The sequence below is a fragment of the Diceros bicornis genome, chromosome 7, assembly GCF_020826845.1.
Source record: "Diceros bicornis minor isolate mBicDic1 chromosome 7, mDicBic1.mat.cur, whole genome shotgun sequence".
NCBI lineage: Eukaryota > Metazoa > Chordata > Mammalia > Perissodactyla > Rhinocerotidae > Diceros > Diceros bicornis.
In genome coordinates, this window is record NC_080746.1 from 27,879,275 (window position 1) to 27,897,113 (window position 17,839).

A 17,839-nucleotide genomic window follows, 5' to 3' on the forward strand; every position below is an offset into this window, starting at 1 on the left:
GCAGGCTGCCAGCTGGTTAGAAAGCTTCTGCCCCAGGTGGGCTTAAAGGGCCTGAAGCTGGAACCTGATGAGACAGGAGCCAGGAGTCCTAGAGCTGGCGGCTGATGCCCACCCACTGGCTGGCTTCCCCTTGACCTCCGTTTCCACAGGCTGGTCCTCAGTCAGGCAGGCTGAGAACTGTTCCTTTGTCAGGGACCCCAGAAATAAACAGACTCCTGGGGAGTAGCCCCCCAACCAAAGTCACTGTAAACTGGACTCTTGTTTATTCATCAACAAAGTAGTAGTGGAATAGTCCTATTTATAGCTGTGTGACCTTGGGCAAGAGTCTTACGCCCCACCCCCCACCCCCTGTGCCTTGGTCCTTGATAAATAGCTTATTTTTGAAAGAAAATAGAAACCAGTTGTGGGAGAGGGGAAACCATCTCAAGGGATGAGGGGGAAGAGGGAGGATCTCCCTCTGCCCTTTCCCTTAAGGTTCTTATGGCTGGCCAAATAATTAACAAGACAGGTTAGCAGGAGAAAATAAGACCAAGTTTAATTACATGTATACATGGGAGAAACCAGGGACACTGCATTTCTCAACACAATAGCAGAAATTCTCATCTTAAATACCATCTTCAGCTAAAGACAAAGGAGGAGGTTGGGGGTGGGGGTTGTCAGTTACAGGAGCTTACCACTAAAGCACTGTAAACAAGAGTAAGGTTATTATACAGATTTAAGGCCTCACCTTCCACATTGATAAGTCTCTAGAAATGAGGTTGTCCCCCCTCTTCCCAATACAGAAAGGGAGATATCTTTACAAATGGAGATTTCCCTTATGAATGTAAATGTTTGTCTGGCAACTCCTTGCAGGGCCATCCAGAGAATGTGGCCAGAGAGACAGAACTTCCGATAAGATGGGCCTGTTGGTGCCTTTCCTATTGTAACATCTATTTTACATTATATTACAGCCATCAGATAGAAGATCTGTTCCAGGAAGGAGTTACTATGTCAAATTCTTTAGGCAGTTAGTGGGGGAGGTCAAATGTCCATCAGAGAAAACAATCCAGGTAAAGTGATATATTTCAGGGTGGCCAAATCTTGATCTCCCACAGGGGAAAGCACCAGATTTGGCAAGAGCTTTAGAAGTTGGAGATAGAACTGTTATATGGTTAATGACCCCGGACTTTGCTTTTTTCTGTAAGCATTGGCCTTTAGGAAGTCAGTGTGATTCACAAACACATCAGTGAGGTCCCCCTAAGGGATGCTTGTTAGGTGCCTTCCATGCCATCTCATGTTGAGGGAGACTAACTCTGTGTATTCAGGATGTTCCTGCTAATTGAGTTTTATTGATAATTATTTAGTTATGATTCTCACTACCTTTATTTCCTTATAGGTCATCTTACCATAAAGCCTTCTCATATATGTGCCAACTCTGTATCTCCTATGATGCTAGTTCTCCAAAGGAGTGAATTGCAGTTAACTTGAATAAATAGAATTTGGGGGATAAAAGGTGTTTCTTCAATGGTGCCACTGTGTCTTTTTACCAAGCTTATCACTGACTTAATCTTCACTTGAAAGCATATCTCTTTCAAAAGAATGACCACATGCAGAGTTTCCTTTGAAGGAGCCCTTGAACGGAGGTTAAATAACCAATGAACTCACAGGAAAACATTTCGTTTAGTAGGCTAATCTGTAGCTTGTCAGGAATGGCAAAATCCAAACCTGTATCTGGATATTATATTTCTGTTACAATGGGAAAGGGAGTTGAACTGCTTTTCTCTTACTTACTTTCTCTCTGGTGCTTTCATTGAACGCTTGGTCTGTGATGACGCCTTCGCTTGGGTCTCATAGTAGAAAAAATCTGACTGCTGACCTGTTGCAGGAGTTTGGGTTGAGCAATGGAAATTAGGAGGAGCCACTTTCAAAAGACATGGTAGACCTTTGCTTTGACTCTTTGATCTCTAAATTAACATGCATGGTATCATTTTCCAGGAACATGTACTAACCCCGATTTCTTTCGACCAGGCAGTGATAATGTTTTATACATCTTGAAAAGGAAATGGTGGAAGTACATCCTGCTGGGACTAGCGGACGTGGAAGCTAATTACCTGATTGTCAGAGCGTACCAGTACACGACTCTAACCAGTGTCCAGGTAAGAGGGCGTCCTCTGACCACTTTGGATTTTACTGCTTCAAGGGAAGAATCTGAACTTGTATGTATGTGTTAACCTAATTTTACTGAAAACCTGTTCACTTGAAGAAAACCTAAACACAGGTGGATGCTATCTGTTTTCCAGTGGAGCATATGCACTAATGAGTAAGGTTTCTTGGAATTAGTGAAAATGTATAGAAGTTAATCAGTTCCCAAACTGCTAATGCTATAGCAGATTGGAGCAGTTTCTACCAAAATAAGCATAAATATTTAGTTGGCAGTTGATGCTGTGATGTTGACAAGAGTTCTGTTTTGTGTGTTGCTCAAATGTGGCATATAAAGTGGATAGACCTTTGTGCTACAGAGAAGTTGGAGGTTTGTAGGTAAAGCAGATATTCAAGACAAAGGAGCAGTTGGAAGGAACCCATTAGACATGTTGGGTAGAGATGGTAGCCAAAGGTGAAACTTACATGCCTGTTCCTTTCTTAGGTTTATTCTTGCTGGCTTGAAAGAAAAAAATTCCTAAATAGCAGTACTTTTCAACTTGGTGGAGTTGAAGAAGGCTAATTTAGTTGTCTTAATGTTAGCAAACTGTGGGATGTATCATAACGCTGACTCACCATTGCTGACAACAAAATGTTTTATAAATGGAGGTGAAAGTGAGATAGACTCCAATGCCAGGTTTAGACTTCACAGTGTAATGAATTTATAACTTTTGATGTATCATTTTTTTATTTTAAACAGAGATGGATGTTCTTATTTGATCTCCAGATTTTAGGAATGTGGAAAAATTAAAGTGAGATTAGGTTTATTTCACTTGGAAAAGATAAGGGTTAATGAAAACTCAGTATTTTTCCAATGTGGATATACATTGAGTGCTATTATTAACAGAATGCATTTCATTGAATATTGTCTTTTCTGTAACACTGTGCTAAGCATTGTCCTCAGCAAACCTCTTGGTTTTTGACTGGCATGGGATAAAAAGCCGAGATAGGAAATATTTGTTGAGACAGACATCATAGGAGGCACATGAAAAACCCAGGTTTACATAAAAATTAAACCCAGGAGTTACCTAGATGATGAAGTTCATCACAGATAGGATTAAGTGTATTTTTAGCAATGGATAATAAGGGTAGAAGTACGTAGAAAATGGCATCTTTCTAGTCATATCTACCCTCATAATCTTACCCACAATCTAATTACTTGATTATAATTTCCAGAAACTTTAATCTCTGACTAATGATGATGAGAAGTTTTGAATTGGTGCAAGATCTAAACACAGCTAAATTAAATCCTTACAGTTGGGTTTTTGTGACTGAAGTTCATGCCTTATGCTACCGCAAATAATTTCTTTCATCCTAGCCTCTTAGAAAAACCTAAGCGTTTGGTCGCCAAGCGATATGTACTTCTGGTCCTAGCAAGGAGTATATTATAAAAAAGGCATCTAACAGCTAACGCTCCCTCCAGCAGTGGACAGTGCCTGTCATTGGAATTCTTTAAGATGTTTCTCTCCTTGAGTACATCTCTGGCCTGCGTAATCTGAAAGGGTGGAAGTTTGGATTAGATGGTCTTTGAACCTCCTTCTTAAAGATTCCTTCAAAGAATCTGTAATTGCAGGTAGGAATGTAGTAGCTTCCATGAAGTTTGCGGTGTGGCCATTGACAGCCCATGGCCTAGTTTTCTTCTCATGTCTCCTCCCACTTTACTGCCACCTCTACCCCTTCCCCACCCACAGCCAGCTTCTTCTCTCCTGTGCTGCTCTATTCTTTCTAGAATGCAACCCGTTTTGAAGACCCTCCTCCATTCTCTAAGGCCTCATTCAGTTTCACTTTCTCCTCCCTACTCCCTTGTATCTCTAATAAAGTCTAACTAAATTTTTTTTTTTTTTGTGAGAAAGCTTGTCCATGAGCTAACATCCGTTGCCAATCTTCCTCTTTTTGCTGAGGAAGATTGGCCCTGAGCTAACATCCATGCCCATCTTCCACCATTTTGTATATAGGATGCCTCCACAGCATGTCATGATGAGTGGTGCATTGGTCTGCGCCCCGGATCTGAACCTGCGAATCCCGGGCTGCTGAAGCGGAGTGTGTGAACTTAACCACTATGCCACTGGGCCAGCCCCCAAGTCTAACTCATTTTCATACCCATGCTGCCTCCTCACCCCAGAGTCTGTATTAGTACCTTGCTTACTGTGACAGTACAATAATTTTTAAAGATTAAATTAAATAGAGAGACTCTTGGAATTAAAAGCATCAAACAGAAGACATCTGTTGCCAAGAATACATTTTGAAAAGGAGATTTGATGTAGATAAATGACTGAATGTGATAGACAGGTGAAAAGTCATAGAATTTTAGAGTTGGAAGGGACCTGTGAGGTCATTTGATCTGATCTCTTGATTCCGTATTTTGACTCAGAGCATGACTGGCTGGAGGGCACACAGCTGGTCAGTGGCAGGACTGGGGCCTGAGGCCTCGGAGCTCCTTCCACGACACAGGCAGCCCCCTTATATGGCCACTCATGGCCCACCAAAAATTGTTAAAAACAGAGCAAATTTAAGTTTGATTTTAAGACACAATTTAAGGACAAGGAGTCTCCTGTGACAGTCTTTAGAGTGACTTTTTCTACTTTTTTTGTTTAAGGAATGTAGTTTAGAGTTTGTTAAGTCATTATGGCTGGATTCTGCTGGTGTCTTCCGGGACAGGCTATTATCATTTGCATTGTTTAATGGTTTGTTATTCAGTCAGGCTCGATAAAGCACTTAGGAGATTAGAGTTCTGCAGCTGGAATAAATAATAGGCAAGGTCCCCATTCCTGCACATGGCACTTCGGACCCAGTAATGACGTTGCAGCGAAAGGCAATCAGTAAACAACTGTGGACAGGATCAAACAGGCTGCTGGAGATTTAGGGGCCTGCCTTGTCCAAGACTAAACAGACACAGAGAGAAGCAGGGACAAGGTAAAAAAAAAGAATGGGGTGAGCAATAAAACAGCAGTTTCAGGAATATGACTAGCACAAGGAATAGATTTTATCCTTGAATGCATTTTGCAAAATTTGTGAACTTAAGAATGGAGTGAATGAAATCTCTCTTTTTCCTTTATCTTACAAATGATTTTGAATTGGCTATAATTTTGGCACTCTTAATCCCCCTGCCCTTCAGACTGGCAAAATCAGGGGTGTAACAAGTATTTTCTGGACCCAGGATCAACAGGTGATGGAGGAGCATATGATGAAGATGAGCAGGAGTATTTGCTGTGAGCAAATGTCTCTCACATGGGGGCTTGGACACGTTGTCAGGAAGATGGAGTCTGCTTGCTTTCTCATAAGAACCTGTAGGTTGTAGCTCTTAGCCCAATTGCAATTAAATATCTGGTTGTGTGATGATTTATTCTACATCTGTGTAGCCTTCTGTATGCTCCTGAGGGCAGGGCTTGTGTCTGTCTTGTTCTTCTCTGTATTCCAGCTCCTCTGTCTCCTGCATGTGAAGTGCTTAAATATTTATTGATTGAGTGAATGGGTACATGCAGGAAGGAAAGTTTGCCTACTGGATTTAGGAATAAACACAAGTGGGAGTGTCAAGGTAAATTGCACAGGCCCTTGGGCAGAATTCCTGGGTCCGACAACTGGTTCTCTCACTTTTTACTGTGTGATTTTGGACAGCTCATTTAACCCCCCTGTACATTGTTTTCCTCATGTGTAAAATGGGCTTTGCAGTTCCAATCTCATAGAGTTGTTGTGAGGGTCTGGATAAAGCGTTTAGTACAGGGCTGGCAATAATGAATGCACAATTAATGCTAACTTCTATTATTACTTAATTACCCATCTTTTAGCTAATGAGAGATGTTTTAAGCTTTTTGTTTCTCCTTCCACGCAGCTTTTGGATTGCTTTGGGATTCCTGTGTTGATGGCTCTCTCGTGGTTTATTCTTTATGCGAGATACAGAGTGATCCACTTTGTTGCCGTGGCCGTCTGTCTGCTGGGTGTAGGAACTATGGTTGGTGCAGACATATTAGCAGGGAGGGAGGACAATTCAGGTAAGACTGTGTTACTTGTTTCTGGTTAAGTCAGAGAAAAAAGTTTTGCTTATGTTTTTGCTTTTATTTTGCAAAGACATAGTAAAAAGCAGAAAACATGTCCTGGCTAATTATCTTTTATATTTTATTTTCAGATTTACTTGCTTCTGGTATTGTAGCCACTTCCACAAAACAGTCTTTATGTTCCTACCTGCTCACAGTCGTGGTTCCTTTTTGTCACACTACATAGTTTTATTTTGTCTCATGAGAGAGAAATTTCTTTATGTATTTGCAATAATCTTCTTTTGACTCATACATTTGGATTAGTTATTGGAAAACCTACTGTAGATTCTTGTTTTTTTTTTTTTTTTTTTTTTTTTTTATCAAAAAGGAGACTTTGTGTCCAGTGTATGACTGGCCACTTTTTCAGTCACTCTGTAGATGAAAATACTTTGATATTCTTTGTGTCAAAGTTCAGACAATGGGTAGCATAAAATCTCACTAAGGTCTATGAATTCACCCAATCTGCAAGTGACTTCGACGTCTCCTTTGACTAAAAGAGAAATTACCTTGCTTACCTAGCTTTCTTCTCTGTAGTTTTCAGTTAATTCCCTTCAATAAACTCCATTAATTTCTCATGTCATAGAACCATTTTCTGAGGCCTTACATTATGGTATATACCACCATCTTCCAGTCTGTTAGTCTCCTGAGGAGTCAAAATGTGAAAAAATCACAGCAGAATTGGGCCAGAAAGTGAAAAGAGCAAGAGTCTTTAAACTTTTAGAAATCAGGGTTTCTCTTTCCATAAAATCGTATTTGAATGAACACGAGCCAGATAAAGTCCTTGAAGCAAGCTAGAGAGGTTTCCCTATTGATAATGTGATCCTTTTTGTGGCTTGTCTTCCTCTAGGTAGTAATGTACTGATTGGTGACATCTTGGTCCTTCTTGGGGCTTCCCTCTATGCCGTCTCGAACGTGTGTGAAGAATACATCGTGAAGAAGCTGAGCAGACGGGAGTTTTTAGGAATGGTGGGCTTATTTGGAACAATTATCAGCGGCATACAGCTGTAAGAGTCTAAAATTTTCCTGAAAAACAAAATAAGCAAATAGATCATAGACGATTACTTTCCAGCTACTAACATTCATTGTTTATTTGGCCCAAATTCACATTTGAAATCAGTAACTTGCTAAATATCTATTAGAGGATTGTTGAAACGTTAAGAATTATGCCTCATTTTCTTATACATGCTCTTAGACATGCTTAGGATTCCTGCTCACAATGTGGTAGAGGCATTACCACTAAAGGCTTTCTTTTTCTGTTATTTCCAGAAAATATTAACTTCCTATTCAAAGAGAAAACATAATGTCCTGTTTTCCTCCTATAGCTGACTATTATTGAAGAGCGCTCCCGAGGGAGTCAAATATATGTTTATGGACTCCTTTGGTTTTATTCTTTGTCATTTTTATTAAAGATGGCTATTTTTATACCCTAAGAAAAATTCAAAAGTCAACATAATTCCTTACCTTAGTTGAAGTAGAGCAACTAAAATGCTTATAAAATAGTGAAAATTTAGTATGTGGATCTCTCTGTGACCTCTTATTTTCATCTTAGATTGATTGTGGAATATAAGGATATTGCCAGCATTCACTGGGACTGGAAAATTGGTATGTACATAAATGACAATTCTTTTTAGTCAGTATCCTTTCCTCTAACTGACAAAAATACACATCAAGAAATAAATACTTCATTTTAGTAATATTTAGACATTTTTGTAAAATCACAGAGTGATTCAATACACAGAGAGCTATAGTGGTTTACATTGAGTTTTCTCTGAGAACTTGTAAATGAACCTCCATAGAAGTTAATTCTTAATCTTTACCTTCAGGAATACTATTCCGCCTTTCCTTATTAGGAATTCTGAACAAGACTGACCTTTGGTCACACTACCATAGATCTGTATCTCGAGTCCTCAAACTTCTTGTAAAGGTTGTCTGCTTGATGTAATTTGTGAAGCATGAACTGGAATAATCTGATGGTGTGTAATCATCCACCAACTTCCATGGCTACTCTCATCTCATAGTCCTAGGCATCTGCACAAATAAATAATGTAGAAGAAAATGGTGGTGGGACAGTTAGAATTGGAACCTTATTTAATGATGAGTGGAAAGAAGTTAACTAGTCCATAAAGTGCCTTTGAAGTTTGTGTACCATGCTTGGATAATTTAATTCAGTTAAATAACTTAGATTGCTAGTGTGTGTGTGTATTGGGTAAGGGGGTGAGATTGGAGAAGTGGTTGCAAAGCAGAGATATGGCTGAATAGTCAGCACTCATGTAACTAGCTCTGTCCTAAAGAGAGTGGTTATATTGTGCTATCTGGGGGCACTGAATTTAATGAGATGAAAAAAGATAATGGACCTAACAAATGCTTTTGATGCTCTAAAAATACTTTATTCTGAGTCCAACTACACAAATCATGCCTAACCAACGAACCAGATAAAAGCAAACAAAAGATAATAAGTGATTTCTTGACCTTTGCTTTTATTGAGCTATTATCACAGACATCACTCTGCCCTGGGTGGGTAGATGGCCTGAGTAATAAGAGCTGTTGACTTGGTCACACCATAAGCAAGATTTTATGGCCATGACCATCCAACACCCTGTTGGGTTTTTGAAGTCCTTCATTGACATCACATCTTATTATTATTTCTTTCCTGAGAGCTTTTTATGTCTCATTTGCAAAGCTGACTGTTAACAAGGGGCTTTATAGACAGTATGTTAAAGGATCAGGGAGTTTTATAATGCAGCCAAGCCTTTAGCACCTTTGCCTTCTGATTTCTTCCTGTAATATTAGATATTCCATCTTTTCACAGCCCTGCTATTTGTGGCATTTGCCCTCTGTATGTTTTGCCTGTACAGTTTCATGCCTCTGGTGATTAAAGTCACCAGTGCCACTTCTGTCAACCTGGGCATCCTGACAGCTGACCTCTACAGCCTTTTCTTTGGACTCTTTCTGTTTGGCTATAAGGTAAGCAAATAGATCATATTCAAATAAGAACACTTGCTTAGTCCAAAAGAAGTAGCGGATTTCTTCAAGATATTTATATCCGAAAATAAAACGTTCTCATCCTCTTGGTAAGAATTTCATTGGATATCCTCACTCCTTTTGTTACTGCTTCTGAATTAGAAAATCGATCCAAATAAGAATTGCTCTTCTAGGGTTTTTCTAAAAAGTAAAATGCAGTGAATTTCCTCTTTGGTATGTCCCAGGACACTAGCGTATGGAAATGCTAACGCATGTTGCCAGGTGTTAAACAAAAAATCCCAGAGCTACTGTTGACCTTGAGAGACCATCTAACCTAGGTTGGTCATTCTGAGCTTTCCTCTTGCCCCGCCACAGCTTTATTGAGATACAATTGACATACATCTTTACTGATATATAGTTGACAGCTTTCACTGACATACAAGTTTAAGGTGTATGACCTGTTGATTTGATGCACCTGCGTATTGCAAAGCCCTGGCACACAGATAAAAAGTCTAGGGCACCTGATGGGAAGAAAGGAGATAGATGTATTATCATGCATGCAGTGGTTGGAATGGTTCCATCTTTGATAATAATTTTATATCTGGAAGGGACTTTAAAGGGAGTTCAGTCTAGTGGTTTTTCAGATTTTTCGTGTCTCCACAGCATCACAGCATTCATAAGTGTAATCTCCTCCCATCAGTAACAGGTCTTGTTATATGCAGTAATTCTGAAGGGGAGCAGGGTGGGAGGGAATGAATCAGTGTCTTCAAGGGAAGCCAGAGAGTGAATATGTAGTTTGACAAAATAGCATCTCCAGAGAGTCTGATACACCTTCCCTTGAGAATTACTGATTGAACTATCTCATTTTAGACATAAGGAAACGAAGGCCCAGGGAGGCTGTGTGCAGTTAAGTGACTTACCATTGTCAACACAAATAATCCATAGTCAATCTGTAAATAAAAATTGGAGTGAGTTTATTATGAGCCAGATCTGAAGACTAGCCTGGGGCCTGCCTTCCCCAAGGAAGGAAGGGCACCAAAGAAATGGGGTGTACAGAGTGGTTATGTACTGTCTTGGAACAAAGAGCATGCATCACATATGATAAGAATGTCCCTTTTACAATTGTCATGAGATGCTTCGCTGGCACAGCAGGTTGGTGGTCAGCAGGCCAGTGTCACAAGGTGAGCAATTAATTAATTAATTACCAGTCAGTAATTAATTCTTAGTTTCCAGGAAGAGATGCTTATCCTTAAAGAAATGCCAATATAGGGGGAAGCGACATCCCTATCCTTAGGGGCATCATTCTTATCTTGCGGACATAGTAAGTGTTAAAGCAGACATACAATGCATGCTCAACAGGCCACGTCAGACTGTTTTGGAAAAACAAGGTCAGGACAAATTAATTTTAAATTAAATGGCCTCCTCATATATCCTATTGCTTTTCCTTTATTTATCACCCTTAATCAGCAGCTGGTTAGTGGCCAAGTCGAGACTAAATCTAAGTTATTAGTCTTATAGTCAGTCTTCTTTCCACTGCACCTTTCTCTCTATTTTCAGTATTAAGATGAGAATCTCAAGCTTTTGTATTCATCAAGATAAAAATCTCATACGTCAGAGGGAACTAGATAAGTAGGTTTTTTTGTACTTCACACCTAATTTGGAAACTCTTTAGGACAGCAGTTCTCATGCTTTTTGATCTCAGGACCCTTTTATTTTTTTATTTTATTTTATTTATTTATTTTTAATTTTTATTTATTTATTTTTCCCCCAAAGCCCCGGTAGATAGTTGTATGTCATAGCTGCACATCCTTCTAGTTGCTGTATGTGGGACGCGGCCTCAGCATGGCCGGAGAAGCAGTGCGTCGGTGCGCGCCCGGGATCCGAACCCGGGCCGCCAGTAGCGGAACGCGTGCACTTAACCGCTAAGCCACGGGCCGGCCCTCAGGACCCTTTTAAATGCTTAAAAATTGAGGACCCCAGTCACTTATATCTATTATTTACCCTATTAGAAATAAAGCTGAGAAATTTTAAAAATACTTACTAACTCATTAAGAAAATAGTAAACTCATATGTTAACATAAAATATTTTTATGAAAAAACTATATTTTCCAAAATAAAAAAACTTAGTGGAAAAAATGTCGATGATTTAGTTTTGAAAATCTCTTTAATGTATGGCTTAATGGAAAAGAGCTAGATTCTCACATCTGGTTCTGCATTCTGCCTCGTGATATCACATGTCACATAGCCTCTGGAATGTTCCACTGTGCACTTGTAAGAGAATGAAAGTGAAAAGGCATATAGTGTCTTAATATTGTTGTAATAAGAGTTTTGACCCTACAGGCTCCCTGAAAACGTCTTGGGTACCCTGAATGTCTTTGGACCACTTTTTGAGAACTGCTGCCTTAGATATCTGTCTTTCCTTAGTATACCTTCAGTAAATGCTTATTGACCTGCTTGCTATGTTTCCCCACAGTCATTTGAACAAATAGTTAGGATGTTGGCTGTTACTTGATAATTTTAGTTTCAGTAGGGGATAGCAAATATATTTCTTTGTCATTGTAAAATTTTGTATCTGGGCGGAAATCCTTGGCACTAATTTTCGCTATTCCCAGGAATTGACCATGAACTCACAATGCCAAGTTCAGTGGGTTTTCAGATATTTCTGCTTAAGAAGCATAAACCATTTTGCCTTGCAAGGTTACATGTGACAGGACCCAGCCGGTATCTTTGCAAACTTGCTGGTTAAGGTATTCCTGAACTAAGACTGAAGGAGTATTTACAGCTTTTTGGTAGCATCATTACAAAGTAGCAAAAGTCAGAGTGAATCAGAGAAGTGATCCTGACAGGCATAGATTTTTTTTTTTCTGTGAGAACAGAATTGCCAAGGGCTACAAAGTCAGCCTTAAATGAGCTGTTGTGTGGTGCTGTGCTTGCATTTCACATGGCCACCACTAGGGGATGATGGTGTTTCTATTCTGCAGTTCAAGGCCAGATGATAGCTACCTATACCTGGAGAGCCTGGGAGCTCGGTGGTATAACGTATGACCCCATTTACCTGTGCTTTTTTTTTTTTAAACCAAACATATTGATTTAGCTTCAGTAGTTCGACTTTTACTTTTCCCTCATAAGTAAAATAAGATCCAAGGAGGAAGTAAGGTTAAAGAAATAAAAGCTTCAAAGTAAAAGTACACTTGTCACTACCTATTATAAGCTCCTTTACTGTAGATATTTGCTCTTAAACTGCGCCTAACTTGAACATGAAAAAGCCTTTTTGTGTGTCATTTTTTGGCCACATGACTCGAAACTATTATTCTCAAGATTGGAGCATACAAACTGTAAATTCTTTTCTAGTTCTTTCTCTTTATGTTTCTTTGTGCCTACATGTCTACATGCTCACTCTTAACTCAGATCAGATTTTATTGTTTTTGGTCAAAGGCCGTTTCAAGACTTATAGAGCAAAGAGCGGGTCTGCTGTGGTCTTCGGATCACGTTGCAGAGGTGGAAAATCATTCAGAGCTTAAAGAAGATACCTGGCATTTTAGAAGTAGTTTTTAAAGACAGAATCATAAGCCCAATACACCACCAATTTTTCAAGTTATAGTATCTAAAATAACTTTGGCTCTGATTTTTTGAAACGGATAGTTGAAAAAGAGGTTTAAAAAATTTCTACACTCACCTGTCAGACTCTGCTTTCTCTGGAATTGATCTTGAGTAAACACTTACTGAACAGAGTAGCCACAAGAAACCTCCTGTATAGATCCAGACATGAAGAGTAGGATTTTAAAAAAGCAAAAAGGTAAGAGCCTCTTATTCAGACTTACTTCACTCCCTCAGAGTCTCTCCCTTCTAAAGGTGCCTCCATTTAATCACCTGCCTTCTTAAAAGAGACAAGATACTTTTTCTTCTAAACATTTAGAACCACCCAACCAAACAGGACATGTTTTGAGTAAGTTATATAGGTTTTTCCACAGGTAATAGTGAACATTTTTTAGGAGAGCATGATTGACTTTCATAATAGTGACTTTAAAAGTTGAGGGCATTCTAGGGCTGGCCCCGTGGCCTAGTGGTTAAGTTTGGCATGCTCTGCTTCACCAGCCTGGGTTCAGTTCCCAGGCGCGGACCTATACCACTTATTGGCAGCCATGCTGTGGCAGCGACCCACATACAAAAACAAAATAGAAGAAGATTGGCACAGATGTTAGCTCAGGGCAAATCTTCCTCAGCAAAAAAAAAATAAAAAAATAAAAAATTTAGGGTACTCTAAATAGCTTTATCTTCCCCTAATATTCTCTAAATCACTTTTTTTCCCCAACAAACATTTGTTAAGTATTAGCTGTGTGTTGGGCACTGGTCTGAGTATTGGATCCAAGAATTAAAGCCAGTGGTGGGAAATGAGTTCAGTTGCTCCGCTTGATGTCATCACTGGCTTTGCATCCTGACTCCAGTGAAGATTTTCCTGCCTTGGGGAGGGCTGTGGCTATTCCATTCCTTAAGGAGTTCTAAGGGTTTAAGGTGAAGAAGTAATTGAGCACCTGTGAAAAATTAATATGTCAAAGCCAATGGTGACCCACAGAAGCCCAGAGCTGGAGAGGATGAGCAATCTACTTCATCCTCATTTCAAAAACCCTATTTCGTCTTTCCTTCTACCTTTAGGAATGTGTCTAGCTTTTTCTTCTCTCTCTCTCTCATCTTTCTCTTCTGTTTTCCCAACCCATTCTGTTTGTTTATTGTTTTTCTCTGTCATCTTCTTATTAGAACTCTTTTTATTGGGCATACTATGAAATCTAGGCTCATTGAAAAATATTTATTGGCTTGAATAAAATAGCATGCCCCATTCTTAATTTTAAAATCAGGTTCGCAGGACCATTCATAAGTAGAGTTTGCTTATTCCAAGAAAAAAATGATCCTGGGCATTTAATTATATATTAAGGATGCTAAATAGTTTCCCTAATTTTTACTACAGTATTCTTGGTCAGTCTTCAGCTATTGTCTTCCTGTGTTTTATTTATTTATTTTTTTGTTTTGTTTTTTGTGAGGAAGATCAGCCCTGTGCTAACATCTGCCAATCCTCCTCTTTTTTTTTTTTTGCTGAGGAAGACTGGCCCTGGGCTAACATCCATCCCCATCTTCCTCCACTTTATAAGGGACCCCGCCACAGCATGGCTTTCCAAGTGATGCGTCGGCGTGCGCCCGGGATCTGAACTGGCAAACCCCGGGCTGCTGCAGTGGAGCGCGCGCACCTAACCGTTTGTGCCACCAGGCCAGCCCTGTGTTTTATTTTTTATGCTGTTAAAAACAAATATTAATTTCCTTAATACTTGAACTGTTGTATGGATCCTCATTTCAAATAAGAGCAAATATACAGAGTACTTAATATTATTTATTTAAACTTTGGGGTATGCCAGAGTATCATTTTCAGTAAAAATACATAATGAGTTAGTGTTATATCCTCATTGCATTTTGCTCTGGATGGTTATTTTCAGTCCTAAAAAAGGGCGGATTGGGGAAGGTCACCAGGAACTCTATCCATCCTTGTGGTGTGTCTGTCAGAATGGGCTCTTGCTGTAATCGGTCCTTCTGGGAGCAGAGAGGGCAGGAGGTGCCTCCTGCAGGGCTCCAATCCCTGTGGTTGTCCTACTGGACTTTACACCAGTAACCTCTTTGGGCTTCAGACTCTTGTGAAAAATGATGTCTTTCTAGCTCTAAAAATCTGACACTGCTTGGTCACTATAAATTTTACTGTGTAACACTTGCCTACAGAGACAAGATAATTTGTTAAATTTTAACAAAATGAATATTATTGGAATAGCATACATGAGGGATTGTTGAGAAGATGTCACATTTTTACATCCACGTTTTATCTTAAGTCCTATGTTCCTCTGTTTCCTACTGATATTGTAAGTTGTGCCTAGAGTCTGAATTGGGCTCTCTCATGGTATCCACGCTGACTTATTCTCTCCGCTGAGTGGGACTAGTTGCAGGGTGGGGTGCAGCTGCATTATTACAGAGAAGGGCAAAGGTTCCATTTCCTAGAGATCCAAGGATCCAGTTGGCTGATGTGCCAGGTGATGTTGCCAGAGCCCATGCATCCACCAGTATACACTGGGAGGGTTTGGGGCATTAGCATCTCCTTAGGCAACTTATAGGAAAAAGATTATGAGAAGGTACCCCTGAAAGCACAGTGGGCAAAAGGCAACAGCAAAGATTGGTGTGTGAGGGAGCACAATCTATAGCCTGTTCTTCTCTCCTCCTAGTTTTCAGTGCTCTACATCCTGTCCTTCACCGTCATCATGGTGGGGTTTATTCTGTACTGCTCCACCCCGACAACCACGGCAGAGCCGGCTGGAAGCAGCGTGCCACCCATCACGAGCATTGGAATCGACAACCTGGGACTGAAGCTTGAAGAGAACCTCCAGGAGACCCACACTGTGGTCTTGTAGCTGGAGAAGGAGGTTCTGAGGCTTCCTGGGAAACTGGGAGCCACCACCAAGATAAAGCAGAGCCTCCTGACTGCTGAAGGGACACTTGGAAAATTATCAGATTCAGAGCGAACACTCGACAGCATTGGATTGGATCCAGTGGTTAGATTTTATAAAGGAACATAAAATAATGTATCAAAAATAGAAATATCAAAATGGAGCAGAAGCCAAGGCTAGGATTGTGTTTCTGTGTGTCTGAGGACCAATACCTGTTAGTGTCATGGAGACAAGGTGTGGGTTCCACACTGGGGTCTTGGAGGCGCAAATGGGAAAGCAGGGGGGCAGATACCCAAGCACGAGCCAGCCTCAGGACAGGGCCTGACATCAGGCAGTTCAGACTGTGCTGGGTGATCAGGAGGAGGGGCAGTCCAGGGTGGTTCTGGAGTAGGTTTCCTCAGTTGGAGGCTTCTGGTTTTTGTCCTGCTGAGGCAGCCATTGTCCACGGGCCTCATGGCCTTTAGGCCACAGATGAGGTCTGGTGACTGCATATGGTGGGGAAAATGGGTGGGGCGGCACTTCTCAGAAATCCTAAGATCTAAGTGTGAGCACCACAGAAACATTCAAGTGGACTGCAGGAAACCTAGGAACCCTCTCCCAATTGTGAAAAGAGGCTACTACACTACTTCTTACCAAATATTTGTAATGTGCCATGTGATTTTTATGATACTTCTTCACAAAGTGTTAATATGTAGTATCATTACAATGTCAACTACTAATATGCTGCTTTACAAAAACTCTGTAAAGTTGTTTTAGTAAAAATATAATAAAGAAATTGAGGGTAAATGTTCATATTGTTAAAAGATTTTGATTTCATGGAAATACATTCACTGTTTGGTTTCTTTGATTAATCAGTTCCCCTTGTGGATTTTAAATGACTTAGTTCAAGATTTTTTCACATTCAGCTTTTCAGAATCATGTCTTCTTAAGGTGAGGCAAACCTATCTATTTGGGGCTACCCGAGGTGAGGGGAATTCAGAGTGAGCTCATGGATCATTTGCAGGAATAATCCTTTTAAAATTCTGAATTACCACAATGGGTTTTTTACCTTTTTGAGTGTGGTTACCTTTCGTTCTCTGCAGCCAATTAAAACTGATGTTTTGTTTTTGTCTCCTACCACTAACAACTGTCATTGAGTGAAAAAAAGATTGTTAAAATGTTTGGTCTTTTGGGGAAGACTTTCAGTTTGATTACCACACTGAGGACTTCTTAAAATATCTTGCTTAAGAATAAGCCTTTACATATAAATAGGGATAGTGGTGAAGTAGAGAATCTCAGGTGACAACATCCCATGTGTCTGTTAAGGCTGAGCTCAAAGGTCATCTCTTCTATGAAGCCCTTCTTGGGCCATCTGGGCTGGGTCCACCCTACTCTAGGCTCTCAGGGTCCTTGTGCGTATCCTCCTTGTAGCCCTTACTGAAGGGCTTGTGGTTTACCTGCCCCTCCTCACCACAGGGTGACCTCTTCCAGAACAACAGCAGCCTTTTTCCATCTTTCTAGTCCTTTGGTCATCTCACTTCTTGGGTGTTTATTAAATGAACTTTGTCTTTGGTTCCAATTCAGAACATTTAAGGAGAGACTGACCTATATAGTAAGGCCTTTTATGTGGATACGTGTAGGTAGCAAGTTATCCTACCCTGCTCTTCTCTTTCCACCCATCCCCCTTAATCCTAGTGGTTCCCTTGCCTGCTCACTCTGCAGAGGGGCAAGGGGGTTCTGACTCGGGCATCCTGAGGTAAAACTCAGAATTCAGCGTCCCAGAGAAGCAAAGCTGTGAATGACATTCAGCAATTAAATAATAGTACTGTGAGGCTGTGCACCCTAGTTTAAAGAAGTTTGTTAAGACTGGGAATTTAACCAGCCTGTATAATATCACTTCTATGGAAAATGTGTTTTCAAACATCTGGCTTACACACAAGCTTTTGAAACACAATACATTCTTAAGTTGAGAACCTCTTGTAAATCCTTTTTCAGCCTATTAGAACAATATTGATTTTTCAATATTTTTTGTAGGTATTTATGCCATTAAACAAAACCCCACTGAATAGAGTAATAGAATTGCTAGATTGTTCCCTGGTGTTGTATAGATATAATAAATTGTTCAGCTGGACTGTGGTAACGCTGTAAGAAGAGAGGACTTTGCTGGTGCCATTTTCACTATTTGCATTTTGGAACTAGGTTCTCTTGTGGACA

The 17,839-nt window shown here is 40.1% G+C and overlaps 1 protein-coding gene across 7 annotated transcripts in view; it reads left to right on the top strand.

Annotated features, from left to right (window-relative positions):
* The window catches only part of LOC131408480 (solute carrier family 35 member F2), a 105,968-nt gene that overhangs the window by 36,472 nt on the left and 51,657 nt on the right, over window positions 1-17,839 (top strand). For 5 of the 7 annotated variants that reach the window (XM_058545286.1, XM_058545287.1, XM_058545288.1 and 2 more), the window contains exons 3-7: window positions 2,008-2,135; window positions 6,008-6,167; window positions 7,057-7,213; window positions 7,759-7,811; window positions 9,019-9,173. In XM_058545286.1, the coding sequence (XP_058401269.1) occupies window positions 2,008-2,135; window positions 6,008-6,167; window positions 7,057-7,213; window positions 7,759-7,811; window positions 9,019-9,173 (653 nt within the window). Of the gene's footprint in view, window positions 1-2,007; window positions 2,136-6,007; window positions 6,168-7,056; window positions 7,214-7,758; window positions 7,812-9,018; window positions 9,174-15,424; window positions 15,626-17,839 lie in introns of those variants that run through there. The other 2 variants (XM_058545289.1, XM_058545292.1) reach the window with 2 other exon arrangements.